At 42.4% G+C, this 26,087-nt stretch overlaps 1 protein-coding gene across 2 annotated transcripts; it reads left to right on the top strand.

The window, feature by feature from the left end:
- The first annotated feature begins 782 nt into the window (after positions 1-782).
- On the top strand, positions 783-11,987 carry LHX8 (LIM homeobox 8). Of its 2 annotated transcripts, none has more exons than XM_075760590.1 (8): positions 783-1,039; positions 1,374-1,532; positions 4,526-4,647; positions 6,144-6,364; positions 6,821-6,924; positions 9,821-9,916; positions 10,986-11,169; positions 11,911-11,987. In XM_075760590.1, exons 1-8 carry the CDS (start codon positions 959-961, stop codon positions 11,985-11,987), a joined length of 1,044 nt encoding a protein of 347 aa, XP_075616705.1. In that variant the 5' UTR covers positions 783-958. The 2 variants fall into 2 exon arrangements, with proteins under 2 accessions (XP_075616705.1, XP_075616704.1); XM_075760589.1 differs by having other exon boundaries at positions 783-1,126.
- Positions 11,988-26,087: the final 14,100 nt, after the last annotated feature.

The following is a 26,087-nucleotide window of genomic DNA, read 5'->3' as shown; positions in this document are numbered from 1 at the left end:
TGGCTAGTTAAATGCGTGCAGAGAAGCAGACACCCCGGTTATTTACCTCACCTGCGACGGACAAGCTGTTGCTGTATTCTCCTGAAATGTCCCGAGAACGCCAGCAATAATTGGTTTGAGGGAACTCTGCGGGCAAGGTTTGTAATCGTGGAAAAAGCATGCCAGTAACCTACGTCCCCCCTCCGCTGAAAGAAATTTTCTAGTTTTCCGGGGAACTGTGGACAGCCAGTTCATAACACCCTCTGTCCACGGCGCGACAGAAAACATTGATGTTGATTAGCAACATCCGTAGGCTTTCAGGCTTGGTTTCAGAACCGGAGTAACGCTACGGCCTTTGGGCAGCTCAGGTGTTCCTTTTTTAGCTTAATGAGAAAGGTTTTATCATGGGATCTTGGAGGCGCGAGCAAGAGTAGAAGCAGCAAGGCAGATTTAGGAGTTGTGAGCCTTAGCTATAGGCATACGCTTGGGCTTTGGGTTTCAGCAGTGTGGAAAAACCTTTCCCATTCGCATGTACTCTCGCTTTCTGCCGTACTTGTCGTCTTTGCTAATACAGAGCTGTAACTCGAATCTTTGTTTAGACTGGGGCGGTGGGGGGAAGCTGTGGCAAACGATGCAGATGAACGGGGCGGCGGGGAGGGAAGAGAATCCTCCGGGTTTTTTTGGTTGCTGTTTTTTTTGTTGTTGTTGTTGTTGTTGCTGCTGTATGGTGTGGGGTTTTTTCCTCTCCTCCGCACAAAACCCGGCGCGGGCTCGCTGGCGGAGATAGCGATCCCGCCATGCTCAGAAGGCGGGTTTTGTGCAGGAGGTGAGGCCAGCGAGGCAGGTCCCCGCGCGGCAGGGTCCACCCACTTGAAAACAAAACTTTTTTCCTGCAGGCGCTGAGAGCAGAGACCTGGCGCAGGGTCCCCGGAGCAGCCTCGCCGCCCTCCGCGGAGCTGGTATGCGGTAGGGCAGTGCCATGTATTGGAAGAGCGACCCGATGTTCGTCTGCAGGCTGGAGGACAAGGACCTTCCCGCGCTCGGCGGTCCCTCGGAGAAGGTGCGCGGGGCGTCGAGCGAGCGCACTGGGAGCGGGTGGCCGCCGGCGGGGAGGGCTCGGCGCCGGTGCGGGACGGCGGCCGCTCTTGCCGCTTTGCGGTTCCGCCGCTCCCCGCTTGAGTCCAGCGGTCCCGGGCGCGGCGTCTCCGCCTGGCCCCGCGGAGAATCGCCGGCTCCCGCCGCGACTCTCCCCGGGAGGCCCCGGCGGGGCCCCGCAGGTGCCGGCAGACCGGCGGCCCGGGCCGGCGCGGAGCTCCCCGTCTCTCCCGGGTCGAGGCTGGCGGCGGCCGGCGGGGCCGGGCGCTGACCGCGGTCTCCCGTGCGCTCCCCCGTAGGCGAGCCCCGCAGCGGCCGACGAGGACTCCTGCTCTTCTTCCACCGCCCTGTCGCCCTCCTCCTCGCCGCGGTCCATGGCCTCGGGCTCCGGCTGCGCCCCCAGCAAATGCGTGTGCAGCAGCTGCGGCCTGGAGATCGTGGACAAGTACCTGCTGAAGGTAAGAGCGCCCAGCCCCGCGCCTCGGCAGCGGAGGGCCGCCCGCCCTCGGACGGCGGGGCCGGTGGCGGCAGCGTCTCCCCACCGACGTGGCACCGGGCGGTGTCGGCCGCGGGACCGGCTCCCGCTGCGCCGAGGCCGCGGGACCCGCCCCGCACAGCCCGGGGGAGAACCGGCCGCGGGGAGCGGCGCTGCGGCTGTCGGAGGCCCCTGGCGAGCGTCGCGGGGCAGGGCTCAGCGGGCTCCGGGGGAACGCGCCCTCCCGCCCCGGCACACCTCTCCGAACCGCTTTCCCGCGCCGCTCTCGCTCGAGTTGTCGGCATCTGTGGCGGCGGCGCGGCTCGCTCCCCTTCCCACCCGGAACGGCATCCCCTTCGGCTTGCGAGCGGAGTGACTGCGGGAGTGGGAGTACGTAAAAGTATGAAATTACGTGCATGCCTGTCCGCGAGATGCGGGCTTTGAGGGAAAGCTGAATTGCTGCTTATGTTTTGGGTAACGCTTTTCTGCGCCGGGATTGCATTCTCTTGACGTGCTGAAGGAGAGAGCGCGGAAGAAAACCAGTGGTTCAGAACATGGATAACTTCCTTGCCGTCCTGTACGCTCCTGGTTAAGCGGTGGTGGTATGACCCATTTATTACTAGCTAAAACAACTCTTCTAGTGTGATGTCGTGAACCTCAAATCAAAAAGTGCCTCTTGAGAAACGTGGAAATTAGTTATTCCTGTAAAATGCGGTCTAGTAATGTCTGTGAAGGAAACAAGCTGCCTGATTACAGAGTAGTTTTGCTACCCTTAGCGTTCAGGACTGAGTAAGATCATTTAAAAACAAACAAACCCATGTGACTTTAAACATAAAGTGGTAACATGATTGGGAGGGGGGCTATTTTCCGTTTGTATTACAGCCATTAAAATTTTCCTGGATCAGACTTTTGCCCTCTTTCCTTTCAAGCGTGAGATCAGAGAATCATGCTAGAAGTCACTTGATTCTGTTAGATGCAGTTAAATAAAGCCGTTGTGTATCCTGCGAAGTGGAAGTCGGTAACGCCGCTGAAAATATCTCAATGTTATTATTAGATTATTTGCTTAGATCTCCGTTGGGGCGAGGAGGTCAAAGGAACGTGTATGCTGGGTTGGTGTTCATTTAAAATAGGGTAGGTGCAGGTGTGGGAGAGCTGCTAATACCTTTTGTTCTGGTAAATCCCAGGCACCTTTGCAACAGGCTGGGTTTGAAGACGAACAGTGCAGCAGGGCTGGGAGCAGAGCTGACTGGAACTTGCTTCCAGTGACGTTTTGGTAGCTCGTTTGCTGATCGCTGCCGTTTTCTGTCTGAAAGTAAAAGACCTCTAAATGTTTTAGCCTTAAGTTTAAATTAGCTGTTACTGCTTCCTGCATAGGCAGAGAGAGAAAGGAATCTGTGCTGGTAAACTGGTATCATCAGCAAGATACGTCTCCCAGGTTTAGCCCTGTAAATGAGTAAGTAAGGATGTAGATGAGTGACATCAAACGGGACAGCTGTCAAAGCTCTCGATGTCCCGCTCTGTGGAAGAGCGTTAGCCTCCGAAGAACAGGCAGCGAAGTGAGCTTTGTGCGGCCGGGCTGTCAGCTTCGCGTTTTGCAGAGCTGGACACCAGCAGCGTGGCTGTGTGCAGGCTCCTCTCGCCTGCTCCTGGCCTGGGCCCCCACGGGGGTCGCCCGGTGAGGGGGGGGACGGCTCGGCCGGGCCCGGGTGCTGCTGCCGTGTCTGCCTGCAGCGCAGCCGTTTTGAGAAATGCTTGGGAGGATCAATTCGGTGACAGCTGTTATCAACGGTTTCACATTATATTGGGGTGTAAAGTTGTCAGCGCATGGGAAGATGGCTGCCAAGAAGGATAACAGTTGGGAGGCTGTTGGGCAACTGCGAACTGTAACGTTATAACCTGAAGAATGGCTGGAACGGGTGATTCCAGCATGAGTGTTGGAGTCAATACCTGTCTTTGTGGTTTGTCTGGCAGTGTTCTGGTGAAAGGCACATCCTGGATTATCTCAGATCTGCTGCTTTGCCTTAGGTAATATGCGGGCTGTTTGGTATGAGATGAGAAATTGGCTCGGGGGGGGGGGGGGGGAATCTATACTTACTCATTGTTTGGCTTACAGAATTCCTCCGATGTGGCATGGGATTATCCATAGCGTTATTACTTAATTTTTATGCTCACTGGGAGTCTTGTGTTTTCAAATTATTTAAGTTATTTAGCTGATGTGTGATGCACAATGTCTGCGCAATAAAGAGTTCTCTTTGTAGCAATGAAGAAATGAAAATAATTGCGCTCAATTTATTTGTTCAAAAATCATATATGGGTTTTCAAAACTGCTGATTTCTGCTGCTTTCCGTGACTATGTCTAGTTTCACTATGGATTTTACTTCTTAAAGAATTGTTGAATTTGCTATTAAAGCAACTGCTGATATTTTGAAACTCTCACTCCATTAACTTTGCTTTAACAGAAACCTGGGCAAATGAAGATGTGGTTCATGGTGTGTTTCCATTTAACAGACTTTCTTTTTCCTTCAATACTTGTGCTTTAAAATTTCAAATCACTCTGCAAAGTTAGTTCTTTGTTAGGCAGGACTTTTCACAGACTGGGAAATAAAAGTATGTAAGTTAGCTGCCTTCCCAAGGTCATGCGAGGCCAAAACTTGCTCTGTTACTCTAATGCTATGAGAACAGAACCGAGCACAAAATATCTACATGGAACTTGACTCTCTTGCTTCCTCTTCTGGTGCTTTTAATTACAAAACCATGAAAGCTTGTTTTGAAGACCTCCATCAAATTAATTAACCCGTAACGTGCATGCAGTTCTATAGGAAAAATGTTTTGCCTTAAAGATAAATTTGCCATGAATCATGGTGCATGTAATTTTTGGCCTTGTCTGTATGGATGGAAAAAATAGTTTTTGTAGATATGAAATATAATATTGGTAGCACAAACGTTGAGGGGTATTTTTCTTTTGTGCTTTTGCAGGTAAACGACCTCTGCTGGCACGTGCGCTGTCTCTCATGCAGCGTTTGCAGAACGTCTCTAGGAAGGCATACCAGCTGTTACATCAAAGATAAAGATATCTTTTGCAAACTTGATTATTTCAGGTATATCGTACAGGAATATAATTTTATTAGATAACATGTCACACTTGCTTGTTACTTTTCACTGAAGCTGCAACTAAAATGCGTGTTTGGACTCTTTGGATTTCGTTTGCTAGGTTTATTTTCAGTAGTTAAACTGACATTTCTTGCAGAGGGACTTGAGAAGCTCCAAGTCTGTCTGATGTAACCACCTACTAAGTCTCTGCCTCTGCCCCTCCATTTTTATGCATAGCTGCTGCATTTATGCAGTAATTTACTTTGGTACGGGGGGGGGGGGGGGGGGGGGGGGGGGGGGGAGCAAGTCAGAGTCCCTGCCACAGTGTGGTTGTAAAGCTATCATGTGTGCAAAGAATCACCCTTGGGTAATGCCGACTGAGAATGCAGGGTAGAGTTGGGATGATGCTCTGTTTGGACTAGCACTCCACTGGTATGACACTTAGGGTATCGTGTGGAACTACCGAAACAACCCAGAATAAATCTCGTGATCTTTAAAAGAAGCTTTTGGCAGTTAAATCAAATTGATCACAGAAGGATTTAGAACATGAAGAATTCTTCTTGTAAAGAAGAATATTATTTATTTGTGCTGGCATTAAAAGTACTCATGATACAAAATCTTCAGTCCAGAAAGCAGGAAAGAAATTTGCTATTAACGTTGATGTGATTGCTAGTACTTCCCCAGACCAAACTATTGATGGGATTCTCACCTGCGTAGTGAACAGATTGGTCGGCTAGTCAGTTTTGACACTGAAAGAGAGGGAGGCGGCAGGCTTAATACTGTGAAGTTCTAGAAGAAGTTTTGTGGGACTTCAAAAAAAGAACTTACGAGTCTGCAAAGGTTTTTCAGGACAAATTCTTATCTACATAATCAACATATCTTGGTGGCTAGTTTCCTCTTCAAAGAGAAATATTCTACTGTAGTAATGTAAATACTTGCAGATATTTGAATTTCTTTTAAAATCATAATGCGATGGTAATTAAGGAAATAACTATTAAGATACAGGTTTTTGCCCTTCTGCTGAAGGGGACTGAATGATTAGTGAAGGATGATATAGCTAAATGTAATAATTCAGACTACCACCAGAGTAATGTGAAACGTATTTGAATAATTGGGAGAATTTTGAACAGAGTCAGCTGTTTCCGTCTCCCACTCACAGCTTTTTAAAGAGTAATTATCTATATAAAAGGAAAGATGAAGAGTTGTGAATTCATGTAGCAGTTGAGATGTTTCAATTTTAGTCTTTGCCTTATGAAAATGTTAACTTACATAGTTCAGTAGTGGTCTTGCCTTAAGCTATCAGATACAAACTTGCTGATTTATTTTTTTTTCCCCAATAAAAGCACAATTATGCTGTTCCCTAATTCCTTGTGGTCAGCCTACTTGCTGTGGGTCTCAGCTGAGCTGGCGTACCCTGGTCGCCTCTAATCCTCCCAGAGTCACCCTTTTGGCTGATACGGTTAGTGTCTGTGCCTTCACCCTCCTGTTGCCTTTGTTTTCGCAGGCGGTATGGCACCCGCTGTTCCCGCTGTGGGAGGCACATTCATTCTACTGACTGGGTCCGAAGAGCTAAAGGAAACGTATACCACTTGGCATGCTTTGCATGCTTCTCCTGCAAAAGACAGCTTTCTACTGGAGAGGAGTTTGCTTTGGTTGAAGAGAAGGTTCTTTGTAGAGTACATTACGACTGCATGTTGGACAATCTGAAAAGAGAAGTTGAAAATGGTAACATACTGCTTTTGTTAAGAACTATGTTTGTGGTTTAGTTTTAATTAAATTGTTGGGTTTTACTTCATCTTCATTATTAAGAGGTAATTACCTAGCTTTACTAAGGCTGGAAGCACAGGTTCTGGAATTAAAACAATGTGCAAATTATTTGATGTTTTAGGTTTTTTTAAGTTTGTGTAACTTGTTTTCTGTCCTAAGGAAAAGAAAGCAAGAGCATATCTAGTTGATAAAATACCATGCTGGGTCTATTCCTTCCCTCACTTGCAAGGGAGTCGGTTGGGGTGTAATGGGTAATGGTGACAGATCAATTTAACTTTGAACAGAATATGGCTTTTTTTTAAAGTTGAAATGCAGCTGGCCAGCTACTGTTGGTTATGGTTGGAGGACAGTCTGACTTACAAATAACATTGTTCTGAGTGTTTAGCAGATGTTGTTTTCTTTTTAATGCTTCAGGTAATGGGATTAGTGTGGAAGGAGCATTACTAACAGAACAAGATGTTAATCATCCAAAACCAGCAAAAAGAGCTCGGACCAGCTTCACAGCAGATCAACTCCAGGTAGAGGCAGTGCTAAAAACTTATATAGTTCAGGTTTGTGCTGAACCGATAGAAAATCGGTTGGAGGGAAAGAAAAAGCTCGCATGCTTTAAACTATTTCATAAACTATCAAGACACAGCATGTTTCTGGAATTGTTTGTTAGCTTCAGCAGTTTAATATGAAATAGTTACTCTTCAAGCTTTTTATTTCCCTGGGGCAGCCAGTAATTCTACAGAGTGGAAACAAAAAGGTTGTTCTATTTTGATTGCTCGATGAGATCTATTTAATCAGGAATTTACATCGCTACACACAATAAAGACAAAATATTTTTAGAATTATGTAATGTGAAGAGTTGTACTAAAGATGGGTACTGTATATGACTTCAAGACGTTAACAGGATGGAAGTTTGAATTTTGTTGTAATGCACAAGGGCTGCAAAAGATGGTGTTCTCAAAACAGGTAAGTATCGTGGGTTCCTGTTTGTGTTCACGTGAACATAGGCTGCCTCCCGGCAACGACTCTTTCTTGTTTTGCTTTGATTTATAGAGAAGATGAGGAATAGTTGTGCATTTATTTCTTGATTGCCCTTTTTCCTCCCAAGATGGTTCTCCTGAATACTTGCTTTTTTAGATCATATGTTATAGTCTTGGCTATGCTCCTGTACACCAGGAAGAGAGACTATCAACAGGGACTCATCTCTGCTTTCCTTCCTTCTCTTCTTCCCTTATTCCAGCCCTTCCAAAATACTTCACGTGATGAGTTCCTCAAAGTGTCTTTGAGCTCTGCCTGCTAAAAATACGCTAAAGTCATTACAGTCGTGGTGTCATATGTCAAGACCTGGCTTCAGTATTTAATGCTGCACATTTTAGTACTTTTTTCGTAAAGCTGGATGGAGTGAAATACAGGGAAAGTGCATTTGAAGTACTTGGCAGCAATTCTTGTACTGTCCGCTTTGTTCTTGAACATGCATTATTGAAGTATGTTTTCCAAATATCCCTTTATACTAGCTCGACCACTCGCTATAATCTTTTCTATGGTCAGGACTAAAGGAAGCAGGAGCTAGGAAGTCTGCACGTACCAAACCAAAGCCCTTCCTGCAGGGTCGAGCCCGCTCGGGGAGCGGGATTGACTGCATCTGCTCCGCTTTCAAGGCTTCTTGTCTTGTTGCTGCCTTGGCAAGAGTTAGCTCGGGACTGCCTCAGGTGTGAATTATTTCACACTCTGGATCACTGCTTCACTTACATTAGCTTTCTAGGGAAAAACACCATCACCGGGGCCAACTCCCCACGAAAGGGTAGTGGTGAGACCAGATTTAGAAGTTTCAACCTGTAGTGGGAAGGAAGCTGTGGCTTTCTACCGAATCCTAGGTATAAATCCCTGCTTTCAGTTTATAACATGTCTTTGAATTTTGGGTCACGTATGGCCACTACACCATTTGTTTCCTACTGTCTCAGTCTGAGTTCTGTTTTGTTGACCTGTCCTCCTCTTGTTTGTGGTGAAAGCAGTTGAGAAAAGCTAAAGCTGGCATGTGGCTGTTCAAAGCTTGGTTTGCTATTTCAGCCATGACTAGAGACAGAATGTGTTGTTAATACAAAACAAGAATGTTAGCAATAATCTGGCAAGGGCTCTGGACATCATGCTCGAACTTCTGCGAGAGGGAACTTTCTTTTCCAGCAGTAGCCATCGCAACAGGAACTGTATTCAGCGCTGCTTCATGCTTGGTGTCAAGGAAACGTCCATCTTCCTCTCTTCCCCCCCCCCCCCCCCCCCCCCCCCCCCCCCGTTTTAAATAGATTGTAACCTACTTCAGGAGGTGTTTGGGATCTTAGGGCCTCTTGTTATTTAATGACCCTTGCTACCTGCTCAGTGCATCTGTCTCTGTACCTGTCCTTGATGCTGGTATGAGACTTCCAGCAAGAGAAGCATCAGAGGGATCAGTGACTGTCAGCATGTAGTAACACACATCATGAAGTACTTGTACAAAAGGATGTCCCTGCTTCTTGATGCCTTTCTATGAAACAGTAGGAAAGTAAATAGTTTCAACATTTGTGAATGTGGAGAAAAGTAGTCTGAACCTTCAAAGATGAAGCAGGCAAAATTTGCAGACCATCAAGGGACAAAGTCCAGAAATGAGAAACTACAGTTTACTAAGTTGCTGAAGATACCCTGCAGAAATCCATGAAGCCTTACTTCCTTAAAAAAGGTAAACTCTTACAGGCTCAAAAACTGTTCAGGATGCAGGCTAAGTTGACAACTACTTCCTCAAAAATGTAATTCATATCCTAATGACAAGTGTTCACTTCAATTTTTCTGTAAAAATATGAGTGTAACCAAACAGTTATCTAGTGCAGGTGAGCTAAGGTGGAGCCTCTGTGTTCCTCAGGTCAGTCAAAGGTAAGTGAGGCACAACAGTGTTTCCCAGTTGCCTGCACCCTCCACGCAGCTGAAGAGAGGGTTAAGTTGCTCCATACAATACAAGATGTAGATGGTGATTGACAAGTTTGGAGAGGTGGATCAAAGTTGATTCCTTCCTTATGCGGGGTGCTGTGGTCTGCTGCTATAGGCATTTTCTTCATCAAGCATCTTTGAATTGCTTTGCAGGGAATTTTCTCCCACAGTTCTTTTAATGTAATCATGACAGAGCACCTCCTCCACGTTTTACTACTGCTTACTACTTTATTAATTTCTTTCATTTCTGGTAAATGTCTCGGCTCAGTTAAGCATAGTAAGGAGCTTGTATTTTGACTTTGGGAGAATTTTTTTTCCCCTTAATCTACTGGGGACTGTCTGGGGACTAGCAAATACAACGGTTTCCTAAGAACAGGCAAGGAGGATGACCACAGTCTGAGAGGAGTCTCTAATGCTGCTCTCGGGGCTGCACACAAAAAACTGCAGTCTCTTATCTTGCCTTTTCAGGTTATGCAAGCACAGTTTGCTCAGGACAACAATCCAGATGCACAAACGCTTCAGAAACTGGCAGAAAGAACAGGCTTGAGCAGGCGTGTTATACAGGTAACTGCTAAATCACTTGACTAACAAAGTCTGGTACTTGTCCATTGGAAACGCTTAGTTAGAGTTTTCTCCGTGTAGTTATTCTGAGATGGAAAAAGGTCTGTGGCAACTTTAACATCAGACAACGTCCTTAGTCAGGAATAGGTCTAGAACAACCATGCTAATTTGGAAAACTTGCTGTATTCCTCTTGCACTTTGTGTGGAGTATTATTAATCTTCCAGGAAGAAACTTCTTAGCCTAAATAGTATAGCAATTGGCACTAAGCTCTTCTAAATATAAATTTCTGACTTCAATAGCCTGTTCTTAAGACCTGCACTCTTTGAAAATGGCTTGTGGTATGACACATTAGGAGTAAGTCAATATCTAGTGGTCTGTTCTAAAAGCAGAGTTGAAATACATACCCCTGCCATCCAAAAATGAGAGAAACGCAGACTTAGAATCTTTGCTTGAAGATGCCTCTCAGCAAACATTATATGCGTGCATTTTTTAATACATAAATACAAGGTTTAATATAACATAAATTATATTTTTATATAAATAAAAATAAATTTGCAGTCCCCTTAGCTTATTGTAGCCTGGAAGATTGACAGAGTTTCTACAGAAGCAAGGTAGCTGGCAGGTGTGATCAAGCCTTAAAAAAGTGGAAGCTTGCACACTTGTCAATGTGAAAAAAGAAATGAGGATGTTGTGAAAACCTTTCTTCGCCGTCAGTAGCGTTCAGGCACAGGGATGGCTGCGTCCCGTTACATGCCAAGCAGTGGTGTGGGGCTGCGGATGCTGTTGCTCATCCTGGCGGGATGCCTGGCTCCAGGGCTGTGCAGCCCCCCGCCGTGCCTGTCCATCGCAGGCTGCTGGTCACTGCAGAAGCTTTCCTGACTTGGCCACGCTTGTTTGAGGCACCGTGTAGGCTTAGAATGAATACTTCTTCATTTGGACTGTCAGTGTTATGTTAAAGGCCCAACTAACTAACTGAATTCAGCTGAAGTTAGAACTCTGAGGGTTTTATTATGCTAATGTTGAAAGATAATGCAATCTATCAACATGATGTAAATTTTCCCCCCTTTTCAGGTGTGGTTTCAAAATTGCAGAGCACGCCATAAGAAACACGTTAGTCCTAATCATTCATCTACTGCTCCTATCACAGCAGTTCAGCCCTCCAGGCTGTCTCCACCCATGTTAGAAGAAATGGCGTACTCTGCATACGTACCCCAGGACGGGACTATGTTAACTGCTCTACACAGCTATATGGATGGTAGGTGTAACAACTTTATGTATCCAAGTAAAATCATTATTGACTGTAGCAAGACCAGTTTACCAAGTGCCAATTAAAGAAACTTAATGGATTTCTAATTTCTAGTATTCTATAAAGAATATCTTAATACCATACTTGCTGTCATTAAGAAGTGTGCCTCTTCAAGCAGTAGCCCTTCACTGTAAGAACACAGCTGAAGATCTGGGTATGAAGACCACTTTTTGTGTTTCCTCCAAACTATGAATACTAGTAATAAGAAATCAAACACTTTCTTAAGCATCCATGCCACGTTTTTAATAATAAGTAATTTAAATGAAAACTGTTTACCACCCACTCCAAGGATTGTTAGTATACTCAATCCAGCAACTTCACTGAAAACTTAAGCTTCCCTCGCAGTAACAGATGGTGGAGGGAGCCTGGTGGTCTAAAGTGTGTTTCAGTCATCGCATGTCTTATGACCCAGCAAGTCAGCAGCTTTGGCTCCTATTTGTGATTAGGAGAGACTGTGAAGGTTTTGGGAGAGCTTGACTCTGAGCTGCACGTGTGGCCTGAGCTGCTTTTTCTCCAAAGCAGTGGTGTAAGGTGGGCTGCGGGTGGAGGAGTGTGAATGCTGGGCTAGGGAAAATGGAGCATGCTGTGGTGGTTGGGACCAGTGAGCTGTTACTACACAGGGGATTTACTAGCTGATAATATTTTTCTACCTCCAATGAAGTTGACCAGTAAATATTTCTGCTTTTGTAGCTCATTCACCTACAGCTCTTGGACTCCAGCCTTTGCTACCCCATTCAATGACACAACTGCCAATAAGTCACACCTAATTCCTTTCTGTCAGGGATATAAGCTATTAAGGATGTAACCTTAAGTCATTTATTGTGAATTAAAAATATCATTGGAAAGATATTAATGTTAACTTTTTATTTAACATCTAAAGCATTTTCAAGATCATTTTTGCTGCCCAGGTACGTAAGTATATTTAGCCTGCAAGACACTTTTATGGATTCTGCATAAATAACTATTACATTGTTTACAAGCCTTATTAAACACCTTTTTGTATTGTCTGGAAGTAGTCCACTCTAGTTATGTGTGTGTTAATTTATTTGTCATCAAAAGAGCACTTTGCCTAAAAGAAAGGACTGACAATTGTGCAAAATGTTTACAATTCTTTGTGAAATTGTAGTTTATCATTAGTTTGTATCTGTAAGTTATTGCTGAAAGTATTACCTGTATTTGAGTTGTATACAGCCTATATGTTAAAGCTTATTTCTGTGAGTTTACAAAAATAAATTTTGGTTGCAAATATTTTCAAAATGAACTGAATAAAGTTTCTGCTGTAGCATGCTAAGCAAAAATGCTGTGTTTATGGCTGAACTGTGATCATTTGTGAAGCGCTTAACTTGAATCTTTAAGAGCAGGTCCCTGGTATACATAGGGACACCAAACTCAGGAGTGTTCATACTTGTCTCAACTGATTTTTAAAATCATTTAACGGGCTTAGATGGGTCTTGAAACACTCCAGATAGGTGGTACTTTATGCAAAACAGTCCTGTTTCTGAGGGTTGAGGGTGCATGCCTGCAGAGTGAGGGAAATCATACAATCCTTTAGGTTGGACAAGACCTTTAAGATCATCAAGTCCAACTGTTAACCTCCGCTGCTTCCCTGGGGCAGCCTGTTCCAAGGCTTGCTTAACCCTTTCAGTGAAGAAATTTTCCCTAATAAATGGTAGATGTATAGCATAGATTTTTAACTGTGATTTAAGTCAGCAAGTGGAGAACCTAAATTTGCATCTGCTTTAACATTTTGAATTTTTACTACTTCAGCTTCATTTCTTTCAGTGGTTTTATCTTGCAATTTTAAGCAGGATGGTAACTAACACACAAGACTTAGTCTGCATTTTTAAAGTAAAACCTAGTTTAGTATTTTAACTGACCTGTATCAAACTGCATATGAACAGAGATTAGAATTTAGTCAAATATACAAAAGTCTACTGTATTTAAAACTGTGCTAAGATTTAATTGCAAAGAATGTTTTGATGGACAAAGGCTATACCGTACTGTCAATTGAACTGATTTTTGTCTTCAGACTAGCTTCCTTCAAGGATTTGGGACTGGTAGATCCCATCTGTGCACCTAAACTTTATCTGCATCAGAAGGAGATTATACTTTTGAAAGTGTGTCCATGCCCCCCCCCCCCCCTTTTTTTTTCCTCCCAACTATAAGATAGTGTCTTTACCTTGTGAAATTTCTTACTGTCCTGGTCAAACCATTTCAATGTGGAAAAGGTAGCGTTCTCCCTGACGCCATGGAAAGATGATGGCTTTTGAGAGCATAACTTTAAGGGCAAGCTCTGAATTATTCAAGTTCCATAAATTAAATGTTGGCACTGTTTCAAGTGCTATTCATAGGTGTCTGAGCTAATCTGAGTAGCAAAAGCAATCTATTTGCACTGGCACAGTGGTTTGTCTAGGCTACTATTATCCTGCTGCATTTTTTTCACAAAAAACTCTGAAGACATGAGGTGTTGTGAAGCTTGACTGACTTGATGTTTTATTCCAATGTAACTTCTTAGTGAAATACTCTGGGTGGAATACTAAATTCAATATGTTGTTTTCAGTACCTAAGCTAGCTCCATATATCTGCATGATACAAAACTGCATGCATAGCAGTAGGCAAACTGGTTTCTGTTCATTTGTTGGGCCTGATACGCACGTAGGATGCCCTTACTGCTGAAGTTTTACCAGTTAAACACTAAATAATGCTAATTTAGATCTTAAGGTAACTTGCCAATTTAAAATACTATTCAGTTGTCTTGCTTTAAAATGCAACTTGACTTACATCAAGTCCCTTTAAAGAAAAGTAAGTAATCACTCTAATTTGAAGGGCTAAGAAGCTTTAGGTTGCCTGAAACAAAGTAAGTCTAAGCTTATTTATGAAACACCCCCTTCTGTTCTGTTCCAAAGTTAGCGCAGGATTAACATAAATGGAGAGCAATTTTCCCATTTCCCTATGAAAATAGGAAGCAGGAGGAATCATCTTTTGTTACTGTGAATGCCTGAGCAGCTATTTGTAAGTGCAGCTGGGAAAATGTAGGGTTGAAAATAGGAACCTCCAGCAGAGGAGCTGGAAGTTTGAGTCTTCTCTTTGAGAACGTCGGACCTGTGCCACTGCTGCCTTCAGCTGTCTGCAGCTGGTGTTAGGCTGTGTGAGGCTGACAAAGCATATGGAAAACTGAGGACAGTTTTAATCTGCTGCTCTTGACCAAAGCTGTTGCTGTAGCCTGATTTGCAAGTCTGGATGCTTTTTCTCCTGGTTATGCACTGATTTGCATTTGTGACTTTGCTGCTTTGCTCATCTGACCCTGGAGTCATCATCCTTACTGCTGCTTGCTGTTTAAGAGAGTAACTTGGATATTACTGTGCTGAGGAAATTCATGGGATCTACTTACAGGAAGAGAATACGGCCATAGCAGGAACATGTAGTATGCTGAGTCAGCACCTTTTAGACCGCACAGGTTCAATTTAAAAATGACATACTGTATGAAATTAGCATATGAAATAAATTGGTCTTAACGTCTTGTTTAAAAGTGACCTATCTTGAACAGAGAACTATATAGAGCTCTGCCTAGTGCTCTGCTATGTGGATGCTTTTGCAGAGAACTGTATGTGTAATATATTCCCTCTCATCCCAAAGCGGTTAGCCTACAAGGTAGGATGATCATGTGGCAGTTGTTAATAGTTTCAATGCAATGTATCTTAAGAAATCCAAATTGGAACTAATGATGCAAAACTTATTTTGCTTCAAGAGGTTCTCAAAGGAAGAAATATCACTAAAACCAGTGAAAGTTGTGTCTCAAAAGTACTGTGAGAAGACTATCAGCTCTTGCTCCTTTTCCCCTTCTTTCCCTGACCTGCCTAACCAATGCAAGTTGGGGCTGGTCACGTATCATGTGTTGGAAAAAGTTAGTACACTGCAAAATAAAAATTATTATATTCAACCTGCTGTAGGAGTGAGAAATATAGACAAAAAATACAGACTTCACAGAATCTCTAAAGGATGTCTGTTTATTATTAGAAGTTGACAGTATTTCAGTTTGCAGAGTAAAGAAATACTCTATTGCTACAGCATCTTCAAGATCTTTTAGAAATATTTCAAACTCTGCAATTAAATGAAATACTGGAATCTAGATGTTTTGAAATTCCAGCTACTCACTGGAAATACGAGTTTGTGTTCATATGAACTTGAAAAGTACCGAGGCATTCTCTAGTCTGCTTTTCACCCTAAGGCACAATGCAATACCTTAGCTACTGCTAGTGGAGATGTTTCACTGATCTGTTCTTAAATGTCTCCAATAGTAGAAATTTTTACAGACTCCACAGGAAATCTGGCACTTTCTTAGGAAAAAAAAAATCCAACAAAAGAAAACCCCCAGTCTTCTCTTCCATGCCAAACAAATCTGATTCATCGAGTTTTTCATACCAAGTCATGTTTTCTAAATGTCTAATTGTTTCCGTGCTGTTTTCTTTGCCCATCTTCTTGAAGCACGAAGCTCAGTTTTAGCCGACCCCTTACTGGTGCTCAGCAGGAGGATTAGGGCACATCAGTCGCTTGTTGCTATGTGTTCCAGGATGATGACTGCTTTTCTTCTAGTAACACTACCCTCCACATTCTGTTTGTGACCAGCTATTATCTTGTCTCCTGTTTGCCATTCTCCATAGATTATTGCAACCTAGGTAAGCAGCTTCTATTTTGCCATACTGAATTTCACCCCGCTTCTTTCTTACTGTTTCTCAAAGTTTTCAAAACAATTTTGAATTCCAGTTCTGAGCTCCCCTGTGCTGCCTCTTTTGTGTTGTCAAAAAAATCACTGAGAATCTCTTTATTCTGTCATCCAGGTAATTAACTAAAGTACTGACCAGAACCTGATCCTTTGGGAATTCCATTTTTTAAACAGGAGACTGTATCACGCGAACTGCTTACAACTACTTATTTTCCAACTTTTCTATCCTAGGTTATTTTCCTATCTTGCTTATGTCAGCCTGTGACATGTGCAACTGCTTGACCACCCACATAGCTGTTACCCTTGCTAAAAGGAAGTTGGGCTGATGTGACAGTCTCATTGTTTGTATTCTTGTTATTGTTGGTGTGGTTAAGATTTTAAAATTCTTGAATAGAACAATTAGACTGAAATGAAACTGCATTATTGCATTCCCTGACTGTCTTCTGCCCATTTCCTGGACTCTAGGCACCATGTCAATTCTTCTTTCTCTTGATGTCTCTCAAAAACAAGTTAATGATTTGGAGAGGTTGCTATCTTTCGGCTGTCCTAGGACAAAGTGCGGCAGGCCCAAGCTACCCAAAATAATTTAGTTTGAAATCATCTAGAGAGCTTGCTTTTGTTGGCCTCAGTACTAACTATGCTAGTGACTTGTTCAGCGAATTTTTTGTTGTTGTATGGTTAGTTGGGGTTTTTTTTTTGGTCAAAACCGATACAGGTGAAGATCTCGTCTGGCCTTCTGGTACTCACTGCCTATGGTTTTGACTCTGAGTAACAGATCAGCACTAGCTGTACTCTTGCTTAGATTTATTAATAAAATGCACACAATGCTGTTTTCTTTACCCCTGCTGATGTTTGCTAATGTTGCCTGATTTTGTGAGTTGGCTTTTGGCTAGAAGTTCATGTTGGTTTTTTTATATTTGCATTATAGTAACCATAACTACTAACGTAACTTCTGCATCCTTTCTATGATTACATCTGAAGTTGAAGAGTTGCTTAAAGTTTAGGCAAGTTGATCTTACTACACTTCTACCTTTCCTTTATTCATTTTTTGTAAGTATATGTTATGGAGAGTTCTCATTTCTGAAGAAACTTGCCTCCCCCCCAAAAAAATAAATTTTTTTTTTTTTTTTTACAGCTCAGCTCTGGATTGGTGGTATGCCTTCTTGAACCCCTGTGTTTCCATCTTGCAATACACTATTTCTTAGGACGTGCAAAGTTAGTGATGTTATAAGGACGGGTGGTCAAATAGATGTACGAGCAATAACATCTTCATAAAACGCACTGTTTGCAGAAATATTTTGACACAGTAATCTATGCTTTTGTCTCCCTTTTCCTTGTCTTTTTTAAAAAATTACTTTGCACTTAAAATCACTACTGATTAAAAAGTCACACTAGTCTCTGACAAATAAAATTGATTCTATCCTTAATTCAGAATGACAGCTGGTTTATGATGGAAGTATATATTATTAAAGTAGAAGTTCACGCCTTCTGCTTTTTGTACAAACACATGAAACCCACGTGTAACCTGCTGTAACAGCTGAGGAGATCATCCCCATTCTCTGCTGTGCTAGTGACATGAATACCAAGCTGCAAGTTCACAGAAGGCCACTGCTGTGGTCACCCTGTGCAGGGCTAGAAGGTGGCCTGCTGCCCGTAACCCTGCTGCCCGTAGCTCTGCCAATGTTGGCTAAGGGTTTACTTGATTCCATGCTGCTGATTTCATCCATGGCTTTCAGCATTACAGTAATGTACATTTAAACTCCAAATATCCACTTGCTAGACAGCTACTTGGGAAAAATATGTGCACCTGCAGCAGAAAAAAATTTGCAAGTTCAAAAATTTAACTTCTGTCAATTTAATTCTATGTATTACTGTTGTTGCTAGTTAACTTTTAACTCCTATTCATTCTAGAATTAAAAATTAAGCAGCTACACTTGTCATACAAGTCACTAACAGCATGATAACCAAGCTTTTTCAAAAGCTGAAAAAAATTTATCATTAGTTTAAATGAAGAGCAGACAAAAACCTGAACTGGTTTAGTTAATTTCTAAAAAGCCACAGTTTAGTTACGTGTGGATGAGTCTCCAGAACAGTGACATCTAGGGACAGGGAAAGATAGTACAAGATTAGTAACAAACCCCACAAACTTCCACCAAGTTGTCAATAAATTGATTTACACTGACGTATATGTTTGCACATTTTAACTCTCCTGGTTCCTTTTAAAATAAAATGAATAGTTACTGAAAACATACCAATCTGTTAACTCTCTCTTGCACGTGTTCTCGGGTAGAACACGAGAGAACAAGATGCTGTGGTGGGTATCTACTGTACTACAGTGTACTTTTAACTGGCTTTAATACACAGTAATGGCATGCAGTTCTAACATGAATTTTAGAGAGGGACCGTCTGTTGTCTTATGTAGCTATCCTGGTTTCAAGCAGAGTAGTTTTTCCTTCATGTTATAAGAGGATGCCTTTTCAGTTATAGGTAAGGTTGTAATTAATGCTCACCCATCAAGAGATGCTGAGTCCAGAACATGTTCCGAGCAAGGTAACGTTCGTTCATACAGCCTCTCTATTCCTGGGAATAAAAAACGGGAATACTGCAGGTACTCAGTGTGTGCTTTCATCAGCCACTTAAATTTGAAAAAACAGGTATGTTTGGAATTACATCACGTCTTAGAACAATATAATCTCAAACTCTGGAGGTCTACATCTGTTACAAGACCACTGCTTTAAAATTGTTTACAGATTTTTCCAATAAGTCTGGTAGTAATAACTGCAGTACAAATGTAACATAGCTATTTTTGTCTCCTGTGGGGAAAAGCATTATTGTAGACTGATAAACTGAAGTTAAAGGAAAAGACTTATTGGGCCATTCTTAGTTCTTCCATATATGCTAAAACAACTCCCGATCAAATGTTTTCTGCATTCTATTTTAAAGAAATTATGCATTGTGAGTAGTCTCCAAGAGAAAAATAAAGCTTACCTCCATTCATTCTCTATCCTGGCATCCATCACTATCCCTAGCTGGCTCATCATCAACACTTAGTCTTTCTCATTCTCTTTAAGGATGGTGTGGCTTTAAATCTGGTCTTCTATGAAATGGATGCCAGGGAAGGGAAAAAAACCCCCAAAAATGAAAAAACAAACCTCTTAGCAGAGAAGCTGTTTCAATATGTAAAATCTTCCTAGGGTACATCAAACTTAGTTGTTACAACTGCATCCTCTTCCATTAAGAAGATACGTAACATCTTTGCTTTGAGAAAAGTCTCGAATGTACCTCATGAAACTTTGCTTAGTTCTCTCATGCTGCTTAAGGGTCTTGTTGCAAACCCACAAAAGTCTAAGATAACAGACAGCGTATTCACAGCAAAGGCAGTAACTTGCTTTCTGAACTTGGGCTTAGAAGCTCAAGGCTTAATTCTTTCTTCTAAGCTGCTGTGATAATGTCTGTATAGTTTCTAAGCATTTTACAAATATGGCTCTGTGTGTACGGACGTCACCCAGAAACACAACACGTGCTCATCCCTAGAGATGCATCAAGGAGATCACATATCTGTTAAACTGCCTGGGAGTCCAGCCTGGCCGTACGGCTTCTGTGGAGTAATAAGGGTGGTACAGGTCAGGAGGTTTCAAGTGTAAACTTGCCCTAGAACCAAAAATCCATTCTCTGTCTATTCAGAACACCTTGGATTTGAGGGATAAATTGGCAGTTATGGTTTTTTCCTAGTAATTTAAGTCTGTGCAGTGTACTCTATATTTTCCAAATATACTCCCCTGAGAAAAATACAACAGTGATTTTAGAATCAGTGCTGCCTCCTAAGCTGCTGACTTGCTGTCCTCAAATGAGGTGACACAACATAAGTCTTCTGAGGTCTAACATCTTTCTTCTCACCAGGCTGCTGGTGCAATACTGTACCTTCACACAGACTATTGATCCCTCTCTTCTTGTTAAAAACTGGGTAAATCAATTTGATGAGGACACCCACAGTCAGTCTATTAAGAAAAAGGTACTTCCAGCATGAAAGAATTACAGCTTATTTCAGGGCTAGGGAAAAAAAAAGTCTCTAAGCTATGTCTGGCACTACTACAGACTAGTCTTATATCAGTTCACCTGGGCTTGTCAGTAAATATTGTGGTCTTTTGAAAGGCTTGAACTCAGCAAAGCAAGCAGTGAAAAATCAAAGCTGTACAGAGAATCTTTTGAGAGTAAATTTTGATAAAGTGGCTCAAACCAGAACAAAACCATTGAGGAAACAATACTACTGCAAGAAAAAGACACCCCCCTACCCCCCCAATCCCACAAAATCTAACTTATACACTGAGCTACAAAGATGCACCTTTTCCTGATCCCGTTCAGTTTCTCTCTCATTTTACATTATATAATCTTGGTGACTTCTGTGTGCGCAAAAAAGCAGCTTCTGGGAACATGCTTTTGAAGCATACAATAGAACAAGGACAAAGATTTTGCTTCTTTATGTCATGCTCCAGCACAGCTAGACTCCTGGGGTGACTGTTTTTATGTCAAGATATAATGTTCTTATGTGGGAGCGATTAATCATGCATTATTCACTTCATATGTTACCTATAGATGTGAAGCCCCTAAGTTAAGAGTAAGGAAGTAAGTATTTACTCTTTTGGTTGAAACAGTTGGTTGTTTGAAGTGCAATGATGTAAGACATGAGCTTTACAGTATTTAATCATTACCAGGATTAGCAGCACAGGTGGAGGAACCAGTCAATTATTTGAGTGTCCATCCATTATTTGTCTCCCTTCCAGCACTCATCTTTTCTCTTCTGCTCCCCCTAATTTCTTTTTTTCATCACACAAATAAGCATACGGCAAATCAAAGTAGTTCTGGGAAAAGACCTCACAACTTCTTTTTCTGCCTGAAAATTGCACATTCCTCTCTTTACACAACTCTCCCTGGACTTCTTCCCCACCCCTCTCATAAAGAGCTTTTCCCTGTCAGGCACGCACATGACTATGTATCAGCTCTGTTTTGGACATTGCTGACTTGTAGGGCGGTTTTTGTTGTGGGTTTTGTTGTTTTTTTTTTTAAAGCCCTCCCACATCTCAACAGGAACCAATCCCTCCCCCTTCTCCCTCCACCAAGAATGATATAACAGCTGCCATCACAAACTGCACCAATATTATTTCCCAAGTTGACCTCATGGGAGAAAGCTTTCTCCTGCTCCAAAGCTCCTACAAACAAAGTTTATTACTGAAAGATGGGAAACCTAGAACAAGTAACAGTATACCAGTATATAAAAAAGTTAAACATTTTTCTTATTTTAAAATTAAGTCACTGCTTTTGAAAGACAGCTACTCCATTAAAAAAAAAAAAACATACAAGGAAACATTTGATTTTTTTTTTTTAATGTGAGTTAGCAATTCATCTAGGAAAGCTAACCATAAAAACATCATATAAATAAGACGTAAACTGTAGTTTGCTGAATGCAGGAACAACTAACAGCCACCTTTTTTACTGTTTTCAGAAATAATCAGCAGAAATACTAGCATTCCTGTAACATGGATACAGGCATTTACCCAAAATATGGTTTTTAAAACCAAAAAAATGCATGTGTATAAGTTATGCATAGTTAAATTCATAGAAATGTGACAATTCAATATACGTTTTGATCTTTAGTTCTCTGCAGGAGTTTGTACAGGCACCTTGGTAGTGGACTGAAATGCTAAGACATACTCCCCAGGGTATGTTCAAACATGCAGTTACAAGTTTGTTGTCATGAGATCAGCTCTGAAAGAGTTGCCACCACTGGACACCAAGAGCCAATAATATTAAACTCACAAAGATAACATCTACTTTTTTAAGCAGCAGTGACCCAGAGCCACTACAGCTGAGTATTATACCATGATTTGTTAAAATCTTTTGGACCGTTGTTAGTGTTGTCACAAAATAACCCACTTGTAAGCTTAATCAAACCAATATGATGATGCTATCTAAGTACTTGGTACTTCTGTAACAAACTGTAAGTGCAGAAACTAAAAAAAAAAACAAACCCACAACCAAACAAAACCAAACACCCTCCCCCCCCCCAAAAAAAAAAAACCCAACAAAAAACAACCCAACCTCACTTTTGACATTATCATTTGGAGCAAATTAAGCACGCAACCTTCTCCTGAGATTACTTCGATTCTTTTCCAAACTCTGGCTCTTTCAGACTCCAAAATTAAAATAGATTACCCGCAGAGCCCAGCCAAACCAACAGAAATGAGAACTTGGGACCTGATGAAATGAAAGTTGATTCAAGACAGGAAATTGAGTTGGTCAGATGTGTTGAAAATGATGGCAACCAGAAACTACATTATGAAGCTCTGTATAAAACAATCCCTTCCTTTCCCTCTCCAAGACATCTGCAGATGTCTGGATTTGCAAAGTAGCATGTCAGTTCTTAGAAGAAAATGCACCAACAGCAACATTCATCTGCAAAGTCAAACTGCAAAGACATCACAGGTGGTACACATCAAATACCGTCCAAGACAAAAGCAGAAACATTTTTGTCCTGTTTATGGCCAGGGTCTGTTTTGTTATAACAGGTTAGTTGTGTTATCATTTCCTTCTTCAGTGGAAATTTCAGTCAGACCACACCACTGCTGACTGCACCACTAGTCCGTCCCAGCTAACTGCAGCACAATCATGACCAACGATGCCAGCGTGGAAAGAAAGGCAGCCTCTTCTCCCCTTGCACTGATGCCAGCGAGGAGAGCTCCCTGAGCAAGGTGCTTCCTGCAACACTCCTATCTGCTCAAAAGGAGTAGCCACGCCGCATCCTGTCAAGTGGTGACATGGGTCACTGGTCCGCACCCCAGGCCTGCGGGGGAGACTTGTATGGTACAATGTTCCCCTTGGGTACCTAGAAACAACAAACCTTGCAAAAGAAGTTGGAATTCCTAGAAAAAAACTGGAGAGCAGACTGCTGGTACATGAGAGGAAACTCAGGCTGGGTTTTGAAATTCATCTGGATGTGGATTAAAGTTTCTATGGCACGCAGCCAGCATTAGATTTAAATGTAATATGAATGGCAAGAAAACCATGTGAGATATAAAACATATCAGTCTGAAAACACATTTAAAAGGAGGCAAGAAAGCAATTTTGTTAGTAAGCCTGACATTTTCTGAAGGAGGACGATATAACTAATAGCTGCAGTCAGTTCCAACAGACCATGTGCGTTAACAGAAGATACTGATGTAGTTTAAAAAAATATCCAGATTTAATTAAAATAACTACATACATATGAGATACATAGTAAAGGTCCTCTATGCTCCAAAATCCCCTTACAATAACTTTTATATTACAAATGTATCTTCCGACGTCTGGGTACACTATGATAGATTCTGCAGGGCTATACATGAGCCCCTGAGTGAGTTCAAACAATGATATTGTGCTTTAACATACAGAGTGCTTCAAGATTATTGTTGTTGTTTATTGCTACAGTCAGAACTGAGCTTTACAGTGATGTTTTACAGAACAAAAAGCATGTAGTCTTTGCTTGTCAAATTTGTGTCTGATCACGTTTGAAAAAAAAAAAAAGAAAAAAGTATGCTTTCATAAAGATTTACTATAGAACAGCAGTGCCTTTTAGCTTTTCCAAGCAACTGTTCTCTACCAGGCTTGTATCTCTTCCTGTGTGGCATGGCCTCAGTCAGCCTAGCTGCTAAACTGGGAACACCAGTATCCCTCTGAAGATCACTTTTACAGTTCAACGTTCACTATTTATTTTGGACGGAAATTGCTCACATCTCAATCTGTCTGTATTTGCCCTTTCACAACTGTACTTTTCCAGCAGCTGTCATCCCTCCCCTGAGGCACAGACACCTCATGACTCCTGCACAGCAGAGTACCACTGCTCATGGCCACTGACTGCCTGACCACGCAGCTGACTGGACAACACAAACCCACCAACCTCCCCACCAAAACTAACAGCATTTAACCCTAAGAAATAGTATCCTACAGTGTAAGCCTAATGCACTGCTGATTTTCTCTTAAATGATATATGCTGCAATTCTGAAATTAAAGTTTCTGTGTACCCTGTGAGCTTGAATGCATCTATTTGCTATTCAGTCACTGAGTCCCAAAGGTGCAGCCGCAGTTTCTCCACTGAAGCATTTCCAGCTAATGTGTCCTCCCGCTGCAGATGCCACTCTGCCCAAGATGACAGCAAAGCCCAGCTTGCCACACCTGTCACCATCATAGCTTTTTGTGCTAATTCAAAAACTTTATCTCCAGGTTTCATTGCAGTGATTGCTGAATGCCAGAAGCATCCTCAAACAAGGCTCCCCACATATGGACAAACTATAATGCATACCTTGCGTATTAACCTTGAGCCCAAATTCTCCCTTTGCCCTGCCTCCAAATAACTGCTCCAGCTGCCTCTGCTGAAATCCATCCTCATCTCTGAAAAGCTTTCGCATGTTTTTTAGTTAGGTCTGGGTTCTCCCTCCCCATCAGACAGAAAAATCTACTGCAGACAGAGATACCACCCCATTTCCCCCACTTGTTGCACTGTGCCGCTGGCCAGACTGGGACTCTGGCCTGCTGCAGTTCCATCCGTGATTTCAATGCCTACAGCAGCATTTCCTGCGAAAGCCAAGAGAGCTAAGTCAACCTGTGGTGTGCAATAAAAGCTTTGTTGACCTCACAAAAAAATCAGGAGAAAAATATGGCTTTTAGCGAGTCTCGTAAAACCAATGAGAGATTTCTACTGAATTACAAGGTATGAATTTGGTGGATTTAAAATACACCTTGTCTGGCATGAGACGATCTCAAAACGGTTCAGCCAACACCCCCCGCCCCCTGTGTTTTATTATTAGGTGGTTCACAACATTTAAATAAACAGTGTCACAAACAATCCTCAAGCCTTTAGAAATAAGCATCGCCCTTCCTTGAGGAGCGGTAGCACGGGGTCCCCCCGTGCCGCGGGATTTCGTTTCGGTGTTGTTCCCCCCCCCCCCCCCCCGCCCCGGGGACCCTACGGAGCACGGAGCGGAGCCGCCACTGCGCAGCGCCCCGCCGCCGCCCCCAGCCCTGCCCAGCGCGGCCGCTCCCGGACGGGCACCGCCGGCCCGGGGCGGCGCGGGGGAGCCGGGGGCTGGGCCGGAGGGGGCCGGGGCCGGAGGGGGCCGGGGGGAGCCGCCCCGCCGAGGCTGCGTGCGGGACAGACCGCGGGCCGGCGGCCGGCGCTGTGCGGCGCTCGGCAGAAACGCACGTAGTCCGTTTTGTATCTAAATCTTTATTAGAACAATCCCCAAGAGCTGTAAAACAGTGAAGTAACAACAAAATTAAATATTAAACACTTTAGTTATCAAAGATATTTAAACAATACGTTCCTATTTCTGCATAGCAGAAGCAAATGGGTTTTAGAGCTCAAATTGTCGTGCTCATGTTAATTTGGTTTTGGCAAGATAATAATATAACCTTAATAATCACATTAATGAAACAGCAACCTCCCTTCCATTTCTTAAACCTTAAAGAGCCTTTTTTGTGATTTTACAACTCATTATTTGGGACAAATGCATGTGGACTTTTTGTAGCATAGAATATCAGACAATTTTAATATTAGTAGCGCTAGTGTTACTCAAACACGAAGAAACAGTTAGCTTTCTAATTTGATTACAGTGCAGTACAAATTATGTATTACTTTCAAAAATCATCTGTATCAAAAGTTAAAAAAATTAGAGTAATTTATAAAACGCTTCCAGAATAGCAAATTATCAGTCTTGAAATGGAGAACGAACTTTATGCTTATGGACATGCAAATAGATGTGTTACAGTAATATACTATGTATTTGCTAGCTTCTTCCCTTCTGTTTTAAGTAGCAAGAGCCCAATTCTCACCGCAGTTACACAGGTACAATACGTATGATCATTGTAACCAAAAGCAGAATAGGCTCTACTCAGAAGTTCACTATACCATAAATTAGTGTATAAAAAAAATCTACTACTAAAACCAGAACAGTCTTGCATTGTTTCTATTTATTTGCAACACCACAATTGTCATGTGTCTTCTCCTGGACCCACACAGTCTACTTTCATGATATGACAACAGCAACAGGGAAACTGTGTGCACTGCATCACGCAGTTCAAATACATCTGACGTATTTTCTACAATTCATTTTAC

The sequence above is a fragment of the Balearica regulorum genome, chromosome 8, assembly GCF_011004875.1.
Source record: "Balearica regulorum gibbericeps isolate bBalReg1 chromosome 8, bBalReg1.pri, whole genome shotgun sequence".
NCBI classification, from domain to species: Eukaryota; Metazoa; Chordata; class Aves; order Gruiformes; family Gruidae; genus Balearica; species Balearica regulorum.
The sequence above is the reverse complement of the archived record's forward strand: the minus strand, read 5'-3'. Positions and strand labels throughout refer to the sequence as shown.

Coding starts and splice junctions, on each gene's coding strand:
- LHX8 (XM_075760589.1), top strand. CDS start 959: ATGTATTGGAAGAGCGACCCGATGTTCGTCTGCAGGCTGGAGGACAAG. Junction 1,127..1,373: donor GCGGGACGGCGGCCGCTCTT/GCCGCTTTGCGG, acceptor GCTCCCCCGTAG/GCGAGCCCCGCAGCGGCCGA. Junction 9,917..10,985: donor TGAGCAGGCGTGTTATACAG/GTAACTGCTAAA, acceptor CCCCCTTTTCAG/GTGTGGTTTCAAAATTGCAG.